Source organism: Cuculus canorus, chromosome 5 (genome assembly GCF_017976375.1).
Source record: "Cuculus canorus isolate bCucCan1 chromosome 5, bCucCan1.pri, whole genome shotgun sequence".
In the NCBI taxonomy this organism is placed as follows: domain Eukaryota; kingdom Metazoa; phylum Chordata; class Aves; order Cuculiformes; family Cuculidae; genus Cuculus; species Cuculus canorus.
In genome coordinates, this window is record NC_071405.1 from 64,280,384 (window position 1) to 64,302,416 (window position 22,033).

At 35.5% G+C, this 22,033-nt stretch overlaps 1 protein-coding gene across 5 annotated transcripts in view; it reads left to right on the forward strand.

Annotated features, from left to right (window-relative positions):
- AKAP6 (A-kinase anchoring protein 6) overlaps positions 1–22,033 on the forward strand; it is a 273,822-nt gene that overhangs the window by 211,653 nt on the left and 40,136 nt on the right. For all 5 annotated transcript variants that reach the window (XM_054067984.1, XM_054067987.1, XM_054067986.1 and 2 more), the window contains exons 10-11: positions 11,736–11,882; positions 15,300–15,524. In XM_054067984.1, coding sequence (XP_053923959.1) covers positions 11,736–11,882; positions 15,300–15,524 — 372 coding nt within the window. The remainder of the gene's footprint in view (positions 1–11,735; positions 11,883–15,299; positions 15,525–22,033) is intronic.

Genomic DNA, 22,033 nt, shown 5'->3' on the forward strand with positions numbered 1-22,033 from the left:
TTTTTTTCACTTCACAGGACTGCTACAAGTCTGGAACTATTTGGAGCATGGGAACGGCAAGCTTAAGCCTGCCTGTAAAAGGCTGCATTAGGCATACCCTTATTTGTGGAAAGAGGCTGAGCATTTGTCCTAGGCATAGTGGCTGTTAGAGGTGCATTATTGCCTTCAGAAAGTCCATTTTTAGAAATAACAGTCTAATTTTCTAAAACTCCAGAGGTTAAAAAAAAAATAAATCATATATTTTATCATCTATGTTAGTTTTTAGAAAAAATGGCCACACTGATATGGTCCTTTAAATATCAGCAGATAAAGTGGTGGTGTTAAGTATTCTTAATTACACCTTTTAAGAAGTTTTTCCACCTTCCAGGCAGTCTGGTTCTTGCTGAAGAAGCTGCTTGGGCATAGTATTACTCTGTTTCAGTCATCAGTGAGGAAGAGAGAATGCATCAATGTTAAACACCCATAGGTCCATCAGGGTGTTACCAGTCTCAACTGTTCTAAAGGAGGCTAATTGTTAGTTCTTGCTGTTCAGTAATCTTTATACACTTAGTTTGTTCCTGGGGCTATTGAACGTCCTATTGATATGGGGAAAAAAAATGATCGCTGCTGTAGCATTTGCTATCAAAGCTGTTAATACCATAAAAAATGAAATATTTTCTTCCATGTTAAAATAATTCAATGACATTTGTGAGGAGTACAACTTCATGCCAACTCTTCTAATTTAAAACATTATCTGTCTGAGGAAAACATATGTTAGAAATTTTTAATTCAGTGATAGGAAAGGCAGTAATGAAATATGCATGTATGAATTTTGTATTGCATAAGTTTCCTCTTTCTTGAAATGTGATTAAAAGCCAAACATCTGGATTATGTTTAAAAAGCTTGAATTTCCAGTTTTCAGAGAGATTCAATCAATTTTGACACTGTACACTTAGCCTTAACATTTTCAGCATGCTGTTAACGTTACTTGCTATTGTAAAAAAAAAAAAGTTCAGCTTTAAACAAAGTTGGACTTACACTAATGCTAAGAATGTTTTCTGAAATAGCTGTTTCTGCAGCATTCACGTAGCCGTAGTTTAGACTGTGTCAGCAGTTCCATTATAAATTTGCTCTTGAAAGTGGTTTGTAGTTGATCATAAAAATAACTTTTCGACTTGAGAGTATTTTTTCTTTTATAATAAAACTATATTTTTTCCTAGAATAATATTAAAAACTAAATATTGAGTTCTTAAGACTTTATACGATTCAGCCTACTGTTAACACAGATAATGACAGTGGGGTGCCAACTTTCTCCTTTTGTTTTAATAACATTGATCTCTACTGGCAAAGTGAATAGCCGTTATCCGCTATGTCTCTTGAAGGGTTCAGGATACGTGTGTCTGGAGATGATAGCAAGTAGTTAACTGTATAACTTTCATTTTAACATGTTTTAACAATAGTTTTGGTGCAGTATGTTGTAATGGTGTTGCTGTAAGAAGAACTAGGGTGATTGCCAGTGTCTCAGATTGTCCGTGGAGATGTTTTAGCACTCCTAGTGGATCTGCTGTGTGTGCCAAATTTGACATAACTCAAGGGAAATTATAAGGAGCAACTCAAACAGCACATTATGAAAACTATTAGCTTTCACTTAATACATTACAGGATGTGCACTTAAAGTAAAAGTGACATTTTTCATTATAACTTTGGGGCAAATTGAGAAATCTGCTGTCAGCACTCTTTCTGATCAGTATCTAGACGGGCCCTTAAACAGGTGTAAGTTCTGTCGTGTAGATAAAAGTTCAAATACTTTAAAGATCATGTTGTTACCCTAGGTGCTACAGGTAATGAGAACTCCGATCCGCATGCTCTCAGGCTACAGACTGCGCAAAAGTCTGTCTGGGCTTGACTTAAGGTCACTCAGCAGCCTACGGAAATTGCAGGGCTGTCACTACAGGCCAAGGATCACTTTCTTTTCTCACAGCCGACAAGGTCTAGTAATGTGGATTACTAAAGCCACTGTGCCTTAAATGGTGGGTGTACTGATCTTTGTGAATTCTCCTGACCTTTGGTGGAGTTTTGAGTTCTGCCTCTCTGGTCTGAGAAACTTAGATTCCCATTTGACTCTTTTCGTCATTGGGGAAACTCTTCTCCTGTGAAACGGTACAGCAAATAGGGAAGAAGAAGAAGAAGGATCCAGAGCTATTCTACCCTCAAACATATCCCAGTAGGTACTGCTAGAAGAGAGGATAATTTATTTGTAGATTTTCAGTCAGACTTCACTCGTGGGAGGCTATTACTGACCACCATTAGCATTCTGGCCAAGTAACATTGGAGTAAGGACTTCAGAAGAGCCAGTCTGTGAAACATGAATGTGCAGGAACATCCATTTCAAAATAGAATGATGCCTGTAACACACAGCCTGACAATAGTCGGTGCATTTGGAATTAAATCTTTGTGTAGAAGACTTCCAATTTTATGTTTCATGCATACTGCAGAAGCAGGCACAACTTAGCAGAAGAGAGGACAACGGGTCATAAATTACTTCCTTTGATTATCTTCTTCAAAAAAAAAAATCTCCATAATCTTACATTGTTGTATTTTATTTTGTAAAAACGTAAATATAAAACTGTAGCTATATGAAATTGGGTACATGTGGGGTCCACGTTTTAGAATATCCAGCCAAAGATGGGGCTGCAACTCCACCTTTTTGTTTCCAGCCCAAATAGTTTCCCTGCCACCAAATGCATTTTCTGCTCAGTAATGGGCTAACTGCTTTCTACACCAGCATTTTGGAAATCTTCTTTACTCTGGGTTTTTTCCCTCAATAAATATATCTAAGCACTAACCCAAAAGTATAGTAGTTACTAATTTCTAAAGAGCACTATTTTTATTTATTTAATATCAATTATTCCTCAGGGTACTACAAAATGTAAATTAAGCTAAATGCACATTTGATATTTCAAGCATGTCTGTTGGCTGGATCTTTCTTAGTCTGTGCCAAAAGTCACACTTCTGGTGCAAGGTGTAGAAAAATCCTCAAAGCTCTAACAGCATCACTGCAAGCAATAAAAGATGAATCTCAGAAATTCCTTCATATATAGTCCAAAGATCCCAGTAAAAGGCATAGTTTACGAGATCAGTAGAATGTTGTAACGGCAAGTACATGAGCTCTGTGGCCTTACCTGAACCACGCTGTAACCTCTGTTATGGGACCGTTTTCTACCATCATCAGCCAGGGTTTGTCTTAATTTGTCGATGGGCGGCAGTTTGTAGATCTAGCGGAATCTCATGCACCTGATACTTGATTACCCTTGCTATATGAATTCAAACTGCTGTATTTTGGCTATATGTTCTTAGCAATATAATTATATTTAAAATCTGGTTAATAGTGTAGTAAATAACTGATATTGCTGCAAAATTGCATTCTGAAGGTAATGGGATTGAATTTCAACACAAGTTGACACTCAATTAAAATTTCCATATATCCAGTGAATTAGCCAGTTCTTGGCTGCTATATTAAGGTGGATGTCTTCCTGCTTAACTGAACACTGAGCAAGACAGGCAAAATGCATAATAAAGCCAAATCAAGACTTAATATACCCACCCAAATTTTTACTGTTTGTATCAAATAGTAAGCTTGCAGAACAAACTCAGGGATGTGGATTAAGAAAAATTTAAATAATCAGTATTTAAACAAAATTCCTCTACATTTAGAGTAACAAAGCTTAAAAAGAAAGAGAAGCCCCTAAAACTTCTTGCTGAATTACTGCCATCAGCCAGTAGATCCATGGGGCTTGTTCGGCTAAAAGCCACAACAGACTTTGTAATGCAATGATGTAATCTTGGCTTTGTGTCATTTATATTCAACCTAAAAAAACAATTTTCCTGAATAGATGGGCTGACAACAATATTGTTCAATGTTGGTTTTTATTTGGATTGTTTCCAAATGGTTCATATGCCTCCACAGCAACACCCCATGCCAGCTTAAGTTTTTACTCTGAATTCCAAAGTTTCCCCTTTTTCCTCACATTTTATTTTGCTTTTAAAGTCCCAGTTATGTTTGTAAAACTAACCAGCTCAGCCACAAAATTAGGATGTATCTTGCAGAGTGCATTCATTTTACTTTTTGCATATTTTTCCTGAGGTCATGTCAAGGTTAGTTTGAATTCCATCCTACATTAAGACTTCTTTCACAGCTATTTAGCTCTGCAGCCTACTCCCCGCTGGGGTCTGCCCCTTGGGCACGTCAAAGCTTCAGACCTGACAAATCACACACAGATGAAGCTGTACAGTTTTTTAAACAGTTTCATCAGTAACGCGGGGGGAGCCTTTACACTATATATATTTTTTTTAATTCTTTTTTTTTTTTTTTTCCCCTCCACTGGAGTTTATTCTCTGAATTGCAATATCCTGAAGACTGATTTCCATATGGAAAATTCCCTTGCACAGGCGAGTTGTAAAATAGAAATGGCGTTATACAGTACGTGCCACTCAGAGCCTCCCAGAAACCGAAGTATTGCAGGTCTTCTTAATTAGTAACAAGGTATAGCTCCTTGTCTAATAACTGTAATTGTATTGTTAACATCTATTTGCACAGAACAGCCCAAAACTATAAAGGCTGATAAATATTCAGAATTTATCATCCATATTGCAAACCTGTTAGTTATCCAGGAAAACTGTTAGTACTTCACAAGAATAAACTTCTGTCATCCTTGGGATTACTCAGATGAGTAAATGTTCATCGGTGTCAAGAAATGACGCTGTGCTTTAGCAGCGATCCTTATGGGACTCGGGAAATTTTAAGTGGGTGTATATGTGTATATATATATATAATTAGCTTCACAACTATCTGTGGGGTTTTCACCGCCTACATTCGTGCACAGACACACCCCCTGTGTTTTTGTCACTGCACAAAACCCATTTTGAAGTGTACAATGCAGCTCGCCGATTAAAATAAATTTTCTAAAATTCTTAGCTGTAGACTGCTATCTGCGCTTTAGCATTTTGCGAAACTAATGGTGCAACACCATTTCCCGTTTAATTGATGAAGTTAAAATGCTTGGCTGCTAATGAGTGTATTAGCAAACAATATACCCTTAACAAGCTTAAGCAGCTCAGGATTTTAGAAAGCAGCTTACTGTCCTCCTCATTTTTATAAGACAAAATGTACTGCCTTCTACAAATTGCTTGATCAACTGATGAAGTACTATAATTATAGTTGCATTGCAATTTTGACAAAGCCACAATAACAGATTGTAGTTTAGTCCCACTCTAGGCACACAACTCTTTGCATTACAAAACCCAGTTTTACTGGTCTAATTCTTACTGAGAACAAAAGGCACCTGGAGATGTTAACTATATACTAAAAGAAAACTTGGAATCTAGGAAATAATAATATTGAAGCATGACTTTTCTTCTCTCACTTAGTTCATTGGGAATGGTATCTAATGAAGAGTTGTCTGAAGGCTTGCTTGTTTGGAACTAATTAAAGACAGATATCCTAAATAGAAAAAGGATCATGGGAATTACATTAGGTGTCTGGAGACTTGTTATTCTTCTGGTACTCTGAGTAGATTGTGGAAGTTGTTAGGGATTCAAGAAATAAGGCAAGCTAATAAAAAGTTCTATTTTTCTGGTTATTGGCCAACTATTGTATTTTTGTTTGCAATAAGATTTGTGCCAACAGGCTAGGAGCTTGAATAAAACATTTAAACATTTGAGCATTAACACATTATGGTGAAAAGAGAGTCTTGTGCTTTCACTCAGTGCATTTCAGCCTTCAATTAACGTGAAAGCACTACAATGCCTATGCAACTTCTCTTGCCTAGTGGTGCACCATTTATCATTGCAGTTTTACATTGACCTTGACACCCACTTCATTAGAATAAAGATTGTCTACCATTTAGGTTACATTGTTCCTCTGCACAGAGACCCCATGCAAATTTCTGTTCAGATAGAAGAGCTGTGAGCCTGTCAGAGGTCATCTGCATTAAATGATTGCAGCTATTTTCCAACTGCTTCTTTTCATTCTACTCAATTCAGGCTAGGAGGATCAATCAAGCCCTCTGCCTGAAACAGTGGGACTGCTGGGAATATAACTGTTTTTGGTAGTAGTGGATATGCCCTAAACAGTATTAAATATTTAATATAAATTCATTAAAGGGCATACAAAGTCTTCAAAAAGGTATCACACTTATAGTAAAATTTAAAGGCTTGGGATCACCTTCCTTGAAAAAAGGCAGAACAGGGTTCCATCTGCAAAATTTTTTAATGTGGGCAAAATTTAGTTCATGAAGTTACTTAGTATTTCTTTCAATGTGTTTATTTCTCCGGCTGACACAGAAAGGAATGTACAGCAGAAGTGTAATCCACACTTGCGGCTTTCTGAAGCAAAAAGCAAGGTGTCTGCAGGGGTTTAAGGCAAAAGTGCTAAGATTTGTTTCATTTTGCAGGCATGCACCCATAGGCACATGCACTCACACAAATACATATTGCACTATTGTGCTTATTTGTAGGGGAAAAAAGCAAATGGAAATCAGTTAGAGCTCTCCTTCTTGAGTTTTCTGAGTGATATAATTGGAATTAAATTATTAATGGGAGATACTTAAAAAAAGATTGTTTTATGCTCTTCTATTAGAGAATTTGCAATTCATTTTAATATTTGTAGTTTGATTTATATTAAAGATAATGCAATCTATGTCCAATTAACAATACATAGCCAATGTAATATGATTTCCAGATCATGCAAATGGAATAAACTAGAAGAGGAAAAGCTGATTCTTAACCTCAGATGTAATTTGCTGTGTGAGTTCTGGCAATTTTAAATGACATTGCACTTTTTAATTTTTCCAAAGGCTCAGCAGCAAATTTATCCCAATCAAGAAAGCCTATTATTAATTTACAAGGACAATTGTAGGAGTCTTTATAATTTCCCTGTGCAATTATTTGCCATAAATTGCTAATAGTGAAATACATGAAGTTTGCAAGAAACAGCAACTTCTATTTATCTAGACAGATTGCTCAGCCCCGATCTTGAATGTTGTCCAGAGGTTCCAGTGCTATTGACGGCATAAGAAATATAACCAAGCTTCTGGACGGTTTCTAAAATGTTTCACACTGATACCAAAAAGGTAGAAGCATTAAGAGCTATTGTGAAGTGTAGGCTGGCCTCTAGCAGATTCCTTCACTTTGCTTGTATACAGCTGAGCTTTGGACCCTGGACTTTGGAATAAAAAGAGTCTTTGTTCATCACTGAATGGCATTAGGCATGGGCTTCCTAAGGGGCCACCATGAAGCCTAGCATGAAGAGTGCAAACATTATCCAGAAAGCAAAGTGAGAATGTTTGTGACGAGAGGATGGACAAATATTGCTCTATGTGCATTACTGGAGGTTTATATGTATTTATATGGCATATTTTGCGAATTTGCTTGCAGAGCATTCTTTACTCAATTTTAAGCGTGCAGTGTATTTTGCAGATGTGTGCCAATGCTGACTGTGCGTGCAGATACAGGGGCTGAACGCGCATGTGTATGTATTTGTGTCTGAAGCAGTGAAAACACCCTGAAAGGGAAGCTTTTAAAATTTAGAGATCCAATCCAGGTAAAACTAAAACTGCAGGTCCCTCAGTTCTGGTCTCCGTTGTGTATCATACAGTGCCGTTTGACTGAAGATATTTTGTTAGTGTGTGAATGATGGAATGCAGAACATCGACAAACAGCGCACCCTTATTCCAATAATGGAGAAAGTTCACTGGCTTAATTCTTCTGTACTTCGTAGCCATAGTTCCACTGTGTGTTCAGTATGTCTAGTCTCTTTTCACTATAACCAACAGAAGCACCATACAAAAGTCTTACAATGGATGTCTTAATCTCTCTGTGTGCTTTTAGAGCATTATTTTGAATTCCATCATGCAGGCTTTTTTTTTTTTTTCTTTTTTTTTTTTTTCTTTCCTCTTCTGAAGTTTTATTACAACAACAGAATTCCCAGGGAGCTTTAGGGGCAAGGTTCGCATAATATTGCCCTAAAGTTTTGCTCAGGGGTTGGAATCTGCACCCCAGTCCTGATCATCTTTTTGTGGTGTTTCTCTTTCTGAAAGATGCAGTGCGCAGTCTTACTGAGTTGTTAACTGTGTACAGATTTTTTTATTGTTTACCAGACAGTACACATCTACGAACCTTTCATGATGATTTCTTTCTCTGACCTCTCAGTGACTAGGCATCTTGTTCCTTAACACTGAGGGAGGCTGAAAAATGCTTGAGTTGCTCAATGTGTGCCTTCTATACCAGTTTCAAAATGGCTTATTCTTCTGGTTTCCATGGTGACAATTAACACTGTTACAAGGCATTGTTCCAGCCTCCATTTGGGCAGAATTTTCGGGTGTGATTTTTCACACAAAAAATGTTTTATATAATTTTTTAAAGAGAGAAAAAAAAAAAAAAAAGAAAAAAAGAGGCATAATTTAGTATAAAGTGTCAAAAAAAATGTGTCTTAATCAAGACTGCCTGGATTTTCTTAGAATATTTTTATCAGGGAAAGTAAGATTTTAACTTGCTTTGTTTTGGAATTCAACTTCTCGTGGTTTAAATATTTTTGCCAAACTTATTCACAGATAAACACTGCTGCTCTTTTTTAAATTCCACTATTTGTCCTTTGGGAACTATTGATTGCATTGAGTAAGAAGGAATAAAAAGGCAAAATTATTTAACTTACATAACAATGTTTTGGATTTCTTTTGAGTGGGTTTGGGAACACAAAACCAGCCAGGCATGCACACAGCTAATCATGCTGTAAATATTTTGCAGTTTTTCCAGTGTATTGTTGTTTGGGGGGGGGGGGGAGTTGCCTATTTTTTTTTAATATGACAGGTGGTGTGGGAGATGAAATATTACTATTTTATTTATTATTGTGACTGTTGCAAGAAACCTTTTACTTTAATTTTCTTAATCTCATTTTTGGCTGTTAAGCAGTAATCTATATCATAGCATCCACAGACTGTCACAATGGAGCAGCCTCTGCTCACTTAAAGCTGAGGAAAGAATGAATCTGAAGATTGAATTATCTTCTCAGCAAAGGATTAAGTAGTCCTACCAGGCTATGGTAGTGCAGCACTGATAGAACTGGTAGCTAATTTTTCCATGCAATTGCTTGGAGTGTAGGTGTTTAATGGATTAAAAAATAGCATTAGCAATAGCATCTCGTGCTATCAGTTCTCAAACTGTACCTCCTGTACATTAAGCTCTTCCTTTAAATACACACTGCATGTTAAATATCCAAGAGTGAAACAATACTGACTCTCAATCACATACCAATACATCTAATAATGAACTGAATTCTTTCATCTTTTGCAGTTACAGTATAATGCATTTTCTATCAATCAGCACTTTCATCGTGCTTGTTTATACAGTAGGTTACACGGTGACAAAGACAGAGCACGTACATCAAATCTAGCTTATTTATTTTTTAATGTAATAGCATTTTATAACATCTGTCACACTATTTGGATTATGCTGCGCTGAATTGTTTTATCTAGTCCAAAATTAAATGAAACGTCTTCTGTGTTAACAAGAGCACCGTAGTTATGAAACATGCAATGTATTTTATTTCTCCATCATTTTGGATCTGTTCAGGAACATATCCAGCCCCAGTCCAGGCAGCAGCGACTGCCAGCCTGGAACAGGTGATGAGCATTAACTAGCTGTGCCTGCACCAGTGTCACACAGCTAGAGGACTCCCTCAGTCTATTAATTCACTTGACAAAAGGAAGGGAGTAGCACAAACTGGATTTCAGTGCCTAGCAAATTGGGCTCTGGATTCCCCTTGATATTACATGTACTTATGGAAATAATTATGCAAATCCTTTTCAGCTATATCATCTTTAAATAGAAATCAGATTACATAAAGAAGATTATAATCTCCTCCAGTAACCATTCTGGCTGAATAGGCAATAATACCAAACCAAGAAGCTTACTTGTTGAATATGTTAGTCCAATAAAATGGTGTTGCCTCTTGGCGGATCCAGTCCCTTAGTGCCAGACCTAGTTGATACCTGCTGCTGTACATCCCTAAAACCTGAGCTGCAGTACAAGTATCGAAAGGCAAGTTCTTTATCAACAATTCCTTGTTTTTTACTATGCATATTCATGTAATTTTGGATACGCTGGCACCTGATCAGTGTTCATTAATAAGGAGAAATGGTTTAAATCACCTCATTTAAAACATTTGCTCTATGATTCACAAATGACTAATATTTGCTGAAGTTTACATAATACAAATGATGTGCATGTGTTGTGTAAATGAGAGATTAAAATATGAAACCAACAATATGCAAACATATGCATGGAAATGCTGAGGACCTGTTAGCTGAAACAGTGATTTCACACCTTCATTGTTTTCTTTAAGCTGGCTCCAATTGTATTTTTGCTTTGTTTTCCTACAGAGCATGTTCTTGGATCTGGCAAAGGCACCATGTTTTAAACATTCCTTAATCTATTTTAATTTTTCGTACTTAGCCCATTTATTAACATTTTCAGTATGAGCTGCTATAGCAGTTTTCTTGACTGAACATAAAGCAAAGAAAGCTTAATATTTAGGATGCAATTTTCTAATAGCTATGCATAATTTATGCATATCTTACAAATACCTTTGTAAGAATACGTGCTGAATTCTCTTTCAGGAAAGGGTGCGTTATTGGCTGTATCTGAAGTTCTATTTCTGTGAATGTTTTTATACATAAGAGAGAGAGGGAATTCACTTAACTGTATGTAGAGTATATGTATGAATGGATTCCCATGTGTTAAATTTTATTTTTTCATTTACTGTACCAGGTACTAAAACATAATTAGTCACTACAGTAACTATTATATTTAATACTCAATTCAGATTTTTAGGTAATACAGGTTTTAAAGAGATTTATTTGCCCATGTGTCTGTAGATTGGAATAAATTTTTATAGCATATATAAGAAATATAAAGGTAAAATATTTTAAAAGTCATATTGAAGTAATTTTGAAAGAAGCTCCTGTTTCTACTCCTGTTTTCTCTGTCATTTTTTTTTAACAATAAATAACAATGCAGGAAATAAGAGGTAGTTTCAGCTTGAAGAAAAAATTGAACTGTATGAACATTATGACTGTTCTCGTTTGTGAGTGCCATTTCCCTGTTCCTGTTGGTTGATGCAATAAAAATCAAGTTACTGGTATTGCGTTATAAGGGAATTATGTCTAACATTTTTGCATGTAATGGTGTTTCAGACCTATATATGAGACAGAACCCACAATGAGAGAGAAAGAAAGAGAGAGAGAGAAGAAACAAACTGTTCAGGAAACATAATTATGAAATTATTTCCTTGTTGCTATTTTTTTTTTCTTTTTCCCCAATGGAGAGCTTTGCATTATGTGCTAAACTAACATATTTGAAAAATACGATGCCATTGACTTGAATGAGACAAAGGCAGATCGAACTTCAGATGAAAGAGAGTTAGTGAATATTACTGTACAAGTGAATATTGTGAGTGAATGAATACTACTGTATGTAATCAATTGCTAACTGCCTGCATAGATACGTCACCCAGAACGCAATGTGCTTGGTACCTCAATATCTTATGATATATCAATGAGAAGGTTGTGTGCTTTAAAAAAATAAAATTAAAAAATGCCATAGTGAACATGATCATAGCTGGGCACGCAGAATCAAAGACTAATTTTTTGTAGAGAAAACTCTTCACCGTAGCTAATATTATCCATTTCTTTTCATTTTAGAGATACAATGTAGAAATGTCAATCAGGCACCCGAAAAAGATGGAACTGCTTAGTAAGGTTGAAGCTCTGAAGAAAAGTGGTGTTTTACTACCAAATGATCTCCTTGAAAAAGTGGATTCAATTAATGAAAAATGGGAACTGCTTGGGGTATTTGCATTTTTATTACTGTTTGTGGGTTATGTGTACATTTTTGTGTGTTGAAGTACGCTGTCTGTCTGATTTCTAATTTGAGGTACAAATATCTCTCTCTTTCAATTCACCACGTACGTTTCAAATTACTCATGCTGTTATAAAAACTTGATAGTATTTTCCTCTTCTGTTGATTTTTTTTATTCCATGCTTGTCTCCTGTCTGACTTTAATAATTTTAGTTCTTTAATACATAAAAAATGTAAGTAAAATATGCCGTGTATTATGGGTATGCACCAAGTCAACTATAATGCAGTATATCTGATATACACTGACTGTCATGCTTGAGTGAATGTTAATAGAATTTATTCTGAAGGTACATGTTAGAGACATCTACTGTTTAACTATTTACTATACCCTTAAGATGAAAAGTGGGGTTGTCACTGCATATTTCAGGTCACACTGATGGCTCAAAAGCAAATATGCAGATTCGGTACAAATCTAAATACCTGAAGCTAAGAATACAGCCAGGATGTGTTTCATGCTGCTGTATTCAGCTCACTTTTAACAAAAGCCAAAAAAGTTTCATGTAATTCATTTCACGCTATGATAGGCTGGGTTCTAGCCAAAGAGTAAAATACAAGAATCTGGCAAAAAAAGCAATATAGTGATTCTGTTACCCAGAGACCAATGATGGCACCGTGCAGGAGACACTGTTGTCCTATTGTTGTAAAACAACTGAGAGAAAGCGAGAGGTCAAACTATATATTTTTCCATCCACTTCTCTCCTTAATTGCCTTCACTGCAAATCAAAGGCCAGACAAATTTATAAATTACTTTAAATGATTAATTATAGATGTGTGATATTAGCAATACAGTTACATTGCATAATTTTACATGCGATTATCTTAGTTTAAAAAAAAATTTCCAAAATGTTATGAGTAAGCTATACATGCAGCCAGCCAACAGCATTTTAAATACTGACTTGTGTCACTTTAGCTTATTTAGTAATGCAATAGCCATTTAACAGAGGGTGGGGCTCTTTTAATTCAGCACAGTTGTTTCTAATAGATTGATTCTCTAAATATGCAAACTGCCCAAAAAATGTTAAAAGTTGTCTTATGACTAGTAAGCTTATTACTTTTTAATTTTAATCTGCAGCGTCACCACAAGAATTTTAAAAGTACTTGAACATGAATAGATTTACTAATAAAATGGAATTATTAATCTATTCTTTTACATCTGATCACGAAAACTTGTATTTTTAAAATCATTTCAGTTATAAGCCTTACATTTCTGACTTTTTGATTTATTTAATCAGGTTAATTCAGTGGCACTGTTTATAACTGGTAGGATATAAAACTATGAGATAAGTAATTAACTGATCCTAATTTTAAAAATCCTGAAAAACGCTTTCTTAAAAAAACGGAAGCTCTCCGCTTCTGAGTATTTTAAAATCAAAATAAATCTCTGCCATTATTTTCAGCATTTACAGAAATATAAAATATAACTATTACAGTTTTCCTGCTAAATGCAATTTCATGAATAATAAGCAGAGTTTGATAGAGTTTTGTTTAATTTAATAAAAACCTCTGCAGAAACTAACAGCGCTAGGCATACTGTTTTAATTGGCATGATTAGGTTTTAATTGGCATGAAAAAAATTAAAGACAAGGATTTTAACTTCTAACAATGGTAAAATAGAGGGATATGGTTTTTAATATTACTTTCATCTAAGGTGAACAGTGTGGAATGGAAATACATTAGAATGAAATGTCAGTGGTGCGTACAGTTTAATCTGTGAAATTTTGTCCCCTGTGCTGAATATTACTCTGTCTCAATTGCATATTAAACAACCCTATCAAGGCAGGCATTGGCATCTGCTGTGCTGACACAAATTGTGAATTAAATGAAATTGATGTCCTCTGTCGTATATTTATGAAGACGGACCATTCTCTGAAGTATTCTGTTTATGAAGAATTTATGATTGCAAACTGTTCCAGAACAAAAAAGTGGCAATAAATTCTTTTTTGTGACCCTACCCTCCAAGGGCATTGATTTCACCTCCTGCTGCTACTTTTGTTACAGCATAAAAACAATAGCTAGTGCTGGATTCCACTGAGGGTCTTCAAATTATCAATATCTGCACCATGCAAATAGAAGGGTGTTGCCAAGAAAGCATGTTTTTCAGTTATGACCTCCTAAAGATGTTATTTACAGAATGCCACACAGTAGATTAATGTCTGTTGATCTAATTTTATTTGTGTTTTAAAGCTTATTTTTGGAAGCTAACTTCATTGTTGTAAATTATATTCCAGTAACTTTCTAAACGTGCATTTTCAGCAGAGGCATTTTGGGTCACCTAAAACTTTATCTTCATGTTACAACAATTAACCACTACTAATTATCAGTTTGAAAGGTTATTGGATGTGATTGACAGTGTATATCCAATATTCTACAATCAGTAACACGGATCTAGTGCTTATAATAAGTGTCAGCCCGACAGCCTCTTATAGGTCAGATAAAATACTGCTTGGCATAGAAAAAACAGGCAACAGCGTTTCTCCCTTGCAATGTTAAAGGATTGCCTTTAAAAATACTGAAAAAGGAAGGTAACTTTCTATCCCCGGCCTCTTCAGAATATTCATTATGTTCACAGCATCCACTATCAAAATATTATTCAGTAGTTCTTTTGTTAGGAATGCTACCTTGAAAGGCTGTGGTAAATTAGTTTCATTAGCAATCAGAGGTGAATGTTTATTCTGGTTCATTATTTTTAAAGTGGATGCTTAACGTGGAGAACTTAAATCCGAATTTAGTTGCCTAAATAATTGGCCCGATGTTCAGGAACATCGAGGCTTTGCAATTTCTAGCTTATTGGCATCTGAACAAGTTTCTCTGCTTTTAAAAGCACATGAACTCTTTTGTGACCAAACTTCTCCTGTATACAGCTCCAGGTCTACAAGTTTGGAAATAGCAATCTGACAGTTGATACCTCAGAAAATGTTTCATTATTTCAGCGTTTTCCCCCAAAATTAGACAGTACCTTGGATTAGAGTTTGGTGAACTCAGCGCTTGTCATATTTTCTGTTGAAACTGGTGAGCCTCACGATCTAAAGCCACAGACAAATTCCTACTTTAAAAAGTTCCATACCATTTTGTCGCCTCTGTTCATAGTTGTTCTTAATAAACATTGATTTATCATGCTTCCAGCAGTGTCAGTGACCCAGAGAGAACAGTGTGAGTGCAAAACAAGGATACAAAAAATGAAATTGATTGAAACAAGGAAACAAAGAATGGAATTGATGGGTATTAGTAGTAATTATTAACCCCCCCCCCCATCTCTAGTCATTTAACAGATGCGTCTTGTTGCACATTAACCTGTATATGTTTTGGTACATAAGACTAATCTATGTTTTCTTTATCTGATGCATTAGAAAACCCTAGGAGAGAAGATCCAAGACACAATGGTAGGGCACAGTGGGTTAGGTCCACGTGACCTGCTCTCGCCTGAAAGCGGCAGCCTGGTAAGGCAGCTGGAGGTCAGGATCAAAGAACTGAAAGGGTGGCTGAGAGATACAGAGCTTTTCATCTTCAATTCCTGTCTGAGACAAGAAAATGAAGGAACAATGAATACTGAGAAACAACTGCAATATTTTAAGGTAATAAAAAAACAATCATAGTTTTCATAGAGAGACTCCTCTTTATGGTAGGATAAAATATTTATCTTATACATAACGTAATGCAATGCATGTACATATGTAATCATCTATTCGTATTTTCACCTTCTTTTTTTGCACTATATGTTCATTCATGTTGATTTTATTGAATCTTTACAATAACATTTATTCCTTAGGCTTTTTGCAAAAGAGAGCTTTAGAGCGTTAATCACACTGCAGTTGGAAAGGCAATAATATTGTTTCATTTCACTTCACTATAAAGCTGAGTTTTGTTATGAAAAGCTTCACTCTGGATTTCACTCCCTACATAGAATCATAGAATAGTTTCGGTTGGAAGGGACCTTAAAGATCATCTGGTTCCAACCCCACTGCCATGGGTAGGGAACATCAGTTAATTTAATTAATATATTTTATGTCCATCAGTTTGATAGCCTATTTCCCTGCACATATGAGTCAAGAATAGCCTATTTTAGGTCACATTTACAAGAGATATAAATTTAGCATACATGAGAAAACAATCAAGTTTGGGATGAATAGATATGTGGAGAAAGACACTGTAAGATTTACATTAATCTAGGCCACACCTTTAGCCTAAACCTGAAGGTTTATGGAAAGGAGGGCAAAAAAATTGTAGTCACAATACTATATACAGATGGATAAGCTGAAAATCAGCATTCAGCTTTGCAGTTGACTTAATGGAGACTGTATGTATTGTTCCATTCCCCAAAAGTAGTGGGACCGTTTAGGAAAGAGAGCTATTAAGTTAGCAGACAGACCTGGCAGAGCCATGTGATTTAGAACCATGTGATTTTCTTCTGTTCATAGCTATCACTTCTAAATAAACCCTCACCTAAGTCATCGTTACAGGTCACTTTACTCTGCAAGTGATCTTTGACCAAAGAATAAGAAAGGAATCACAAGTAATTGTTGAGCTTTAGAGGTAAAGAGGTTTTTACCTTCCACTAGTACATCAGTGTGTCCAGGGCAACAGCACTCTTCAGGTGATGGACAATTTATCAAATACTCACCTCAAAGGGCATGTTGCAAACACTTCTAAACAAATACTTTTTCATATAAGTGTTCAGGAAAATGAGAGCATAAAAATGACAGTCTTCCTAACCGGTCATTCTTTATCTCTTCCTTTTCCAATCATGAGGATTAGTGAGAAGGTTGTGTCAATGTAGGTAGGGTTGGTGGGGTGTTTTTCAGGTTCCTGAGCATGTCCCTTTGAATGCAATTTTAAGGTTTTTTTATTACATCCATGCTGTTTGGGGTTTTTTAATGATTTTTGTCTTTCTGCTAATGGGGAAAAAATCATGCTAGTTCTGTTTGTTCTATCAGCAAACTTCAAAGCTAGTGATTATGAAGGGCTGTTGATAGACTTGCAGAAATTCACAGCAATAGATCCATGTTTTTCATAGGAAATGCTGGATGTTCTTATTTCTGTGGAAAATTGTGGTATTTATTTCAGCACATAACGATGGATTTGAAAATATAATTTCAGACCAACTTGGTTTTCAGTATACGTTTATATACATACGACTAAGACTTTTATAGATGTATGTGAGCGGAAATATTATATTTAACAGTGTTACTTGCATATTTTGAATGTGCATAAATCTCTCAAATTACTTATTTTAGTATATATTATATATTTATATATAGAGATTTTAATATAATATATATGACCAGAGCTCTAGAGGTGTTAAACAGGATAGTATCACCCACCATGATGTAACCAGAGTATTTAATTACTCAGCTGATTATCTATTAACTACATAAATAATACACTAATTATTTTCAACATGGTAGCCATTAGAATATGAAAAAATAATTACCTCTCAAATATGCTGAGAGCACGTCACTTTGTGATATATATTAAACCATCTTTGTCTCATTAAATTTGAACTCCCCTATAAGTAAGTTTTCCATTCTTCACTAATCTCCTGGGGAAGTGTATAAAAGAGAAAATGGATATAATTAACAATACTGCGATGTGTAATACATATATTTGAGAAAGAACATTTAGAACATTTTCAAAAACATTAGCTATGCCTCTAGTAGGAAACCTGCTGGGCTTTAGTTTGACTACCTTTCCACTTAACTTAAGAATTTAACCTTATTACTGCTTTCACTGTGGTAAGTGAATCATTGTTTCTTAATGGAAATTTATTGTACTATACCATCCCAATTATATACATAACCACTGTATACAGAGAAACATTTTTAATAAAATAAACTCAACAATGCTGTTGATTTTCATTCCATAGTATTATGCTTCAAATTACACTTATGCCTTAGGAAAAACAGTTATTTCATTTTTCAGGTGTTTTCCTTTCATGTTGCAGTTGGAGGATGAATTGAGTGTATGTCACATGCAGTTCAGACTCAAGACGAGAACAAGGTGGTGGGAGGAGAGGTCTTTTTTTAAATTCACTAGTAGGAAATTATTTTGACTTCTTTGTTTTCTTTTATAAAAGATCATGCCTTGTTAATTCAAGTATTCTTTTTATTAAAGAATGTACTACTGCATTACTTTTCTTTTGGGATATTGCTGTGCAATCCTAATACTTAGCATTTCTACAATACTATCCAGCCAAGGACTTGTACGTGCTGTACAAACATTAATAAACTAAGCCTCTCTAAACCTTTAAGATGATTATAGTTAGCTCATTTTAAGAAATTAGGGAACTATAATACAAGGAAATTAAATGACTTTTCCAGGTTTTCACCTGGAGAGTCAATGGCTGTGTTAGGGTAGCATCCAGCTATATTTACCCTCATCTTTGGCGCTAGCCAAAAGTCAGCATTTCCTTCCTCTAGGTTACTTCTCAGTATATTCCATTTTCATATGTGATGAAAACAGGGTGCTTCCTTGTGTTAATCTCTGTTTCTTGTTTATATTCAAATTTTTAATCTTGCTGACTATGTTTGGCTGACTTTTTTCCCATTATTATCAGCATATTTAGAGATTAGATTTACTATAGTATTAAAAGTTAAGGTCATTACCCAGCTTATGTAAGGTCCCATGTTTCTTGGTTTTGTGGAAAGAACACGGTATGCTTTGGTCCACTCTGTGATCCATTTGTAACACAATGTGCCGCCAGTCTGCAGAGCCATTTTGTTACTCACGCCACCAACTTTCAGTGCTCCTGAATGCCTCAAACATTGTCATTTTTAGTTACAAAGGAGAGACAAACTTTGCTTCAGTCTATAGTGACACTTGCTGGCCATTCCACAGCAGCATTAAACCAGCTTCCAAGTATAGCCTAACCTGAATTCCTATTGAGAAGGGGGAAGGAGCGAACACAAGTTGCACAGCTATAAAGCAGAAAGTATGGTTGTGTTACTCCAAATTTTTCTTCTGTTGCAACATGAAAAAAACCCAATGAATCTGGACTAAGAAAATCAAGATATTGACATCAAATTCATGAGATCATTATAACTACAAAGATACTTTTATTTTATTTATTTGTCTTTTTATTTCTGTTCTGCCTTTTGAGTCCCTTGAGTTCATGTTTTCTAGCTTTTCACTGAAACAGTGAGGGCCAGAAGCAGAAACATAGTTTTTAAATGACATACAAGATTCTCAAGTAAACACAATTCTAGCAACCGAAAGCCTTAATGTCATGAGACTAGCAATGGGCAAAACTGGTTTCCTAACCTAATGATGTATGGCAATTTTGTGGATCAGGATAGCTTTGGAGCAGGAAAGAATAATGATAAGAATGGCCATTCTTTCATGAAAGTTTCAATAAATGTCATTTGAGTAAGATCTAGCCAGAAATTTGTGTGCTTGTTGGCTTGTAAGTGGGAGATACTTTTATGTATCAAAAAGCACACTGTTTTCTCTGAAAAATGCCCTCCAAAATACAGGAAGGGAGCCTAAATAATTAGTCATGTATTTCTTTCTTGCAATAAAACTTAGAACTTTGAATGTTCAATATAAAGGAATGACCCATCAGCATCAAAAAAGTACTTGTTATGGCTTTGGCTCACCGACCAGCTACTCAAGAACAAGCTTAAACTTGCAAGTATCCGTCCATCTCAGAATCCCTTCTCAATCACGTAGAAATGGGAAAGCTACTATTCCTTTAGGTAGCCAGATTTATAAGGGCTCCTGTTCTCTTCTTCCTTTAAACTTTGTTTGGAGGGGAGGCAGGATTGTTCTGTTCAGAACGGGATTTTAAGAGAGGCTTTCTGTTAAATTATGTTTTTGACAACAATAAACTTTCATTTCATATAGTTTTCTGATCTGTTTTTATTTTAAGCAATAAGTGACATGCTATATATACAATCGTGCCTGTCTCTAAATGTGTATTTGGGCCTTTCAAAAAGACTTCAGTCAATGTATTCGTTAAAGAAAGTGGACTGCTTATTTGTACCAAAAAATGTTGGAAACATTTTCTAATTTAATGTTATTAATGGTTTATTGAATTCCATAGCTAGTAGTATTTGTAGTCATTTCTGTTTGCCTTGTAAACAGTGTAAAATATCTGATATATTTTAACTATTTCTAATGAGTAGACTCACTCAGAATTCTGTTATCATCTTTCACTAAATTTTTTTACTGAGCATACCAGATGAATCAATGTCATTTTTAAAAAAAAAGTATTATTCAGAACCACCTCTTCTTTCTCCAATGCTTGAAGCAACTGAACTTTCTGATTAAACAATATCAATTGCATTGTAATTAATTATCAATCAGTTAGTCAGTACTTATGATGCTTTTCATTTTAACTAAGTTTGCATAAGTCAGCACTGCACATTTTACAAACAATTCAGTTAAACACAATTCTATCAAATACAACCCAAGTTAGTTTGGGAACAGATAAGATTATGGCAAAACTGAAACCAAAGAAAAGTATTAACTTTGATTAAAGATCTGAAGACTCAGAGACTGGAGAAAAGTGCTGGTTGTTCCTGCAGGTGCCAGGAATCACTTCCACTACTGCATTTTGGATCCTTTATAATTTTTTGAATGGTGTTCCTGCTAGAGCTGCAATCAAAGAATCAGGAATTCGGTGTACGTGTAAAAAAGTCAATCAGGATTTAATCCTATTTATATGCCTAAGAAGATTTTTTTTTAAAAGTAGTAATAATTTTAATAAATTTCTCAAAAGGAGTGTGACTTCAGAGCTCTAAATCTTTTCACAGATGAAGACATGTACACCCAATTTTTGTTTGGATTAAATTTTAACAACAGGAAGGCACACAGTACTAAATCTTGTGAAAAACTTGTAGGATTCCAAAGTCAAATGTAGCCTGATGCCACTTACAGTGGTTTACTTAAATGAGAATCCATCTCTTTATAGTAAAGTAGGTCTACATTTTTTTTGCCAAAAATGTGGTGTTTTGGCCCTAATACAATACATGGGTTTATAGCTCTTATTTAATTGTAATATAGTCAAATATCAATGCTAAGTATTATATACACACACTCGGACCCTATTCAAATACTTAATATACTCAAATGCATCTCAAATTTTGATTTCATATACTTATTACTGACTGAAAGTTAAGTTTGTGTTTCAATAAGCTCTCCTATTTAAGTTACAGTTCCCATTTAAGATTAAATATCCCATCTGAGATAGCAGCTTTCAGTCCATTGTCCCTTTTAGAATGTGAAGCTTGAACTGTGAATTCTCTGATGTTTCTTATATTGTTATTTTTTAACTAATCAAAAGCTAAAAATTATTCGCAAACGCTATCTTGTGCCAAAAACCATTTCTCCCCACAAAGCGCTCCCTTTGCTGGGGGAAAGAAAAACAAAGACGATCTAGTCAGCAGGGATGGTTAGAGCAGACTTGTTGCAGGGTTCCGCAGAGGTATCCCAAAATATCTGCGTGCAGTTCTAATTCAACAGTGTCAGTGGGCTTCTGGACTAAGATCAGGGGGTGTGATGGTGGTTACTAGAGTAATAGGAAGAACACTGAGTTTGCTGAAGCTCAGATACACAGAATCACAGAATCACTAGGCTGGAAAAGACCTCCAGGATCATCGAGTCCAACCATTTCTATCAACCACTACACCATGCCCCTGAGCATCTCATCCACCCGTCTTTAAAATATCTCCAGGGTTGGTGACTCCCCCCCTCCCTGGGCAGCCTCTGCCAGTGCCCAATGACCCTTTCTGTGAATTTTTTTTTCTAATGTCCAGCCTGAACCTCACAGCAACACACTGAACCCTTTGGTGGAGGAGAGGGTAGCCTCATGACTATTTTTAGCCTACAAATTCATATTTTGCAACCTTCCTAGCTCCTTGTTTGTGTACTGTCCCCTTATTTCTAGTATGCCAAAATGATTACCTTGCAGATGGCATAGCCTTATGGCAGAGGTATCTTAAAACAGGCTGGTAGAGCAGAGAGCTTGTCTGAGCTTCTTTTAGGGTAATTGAGGGGAAAATAGAACTTTTGGGATGTGATTGATCTGCCTTCTCTAAGGGATCTGGCTATGGAGAAGATGGTATCTCAGAATACCTTCTTTGAAATG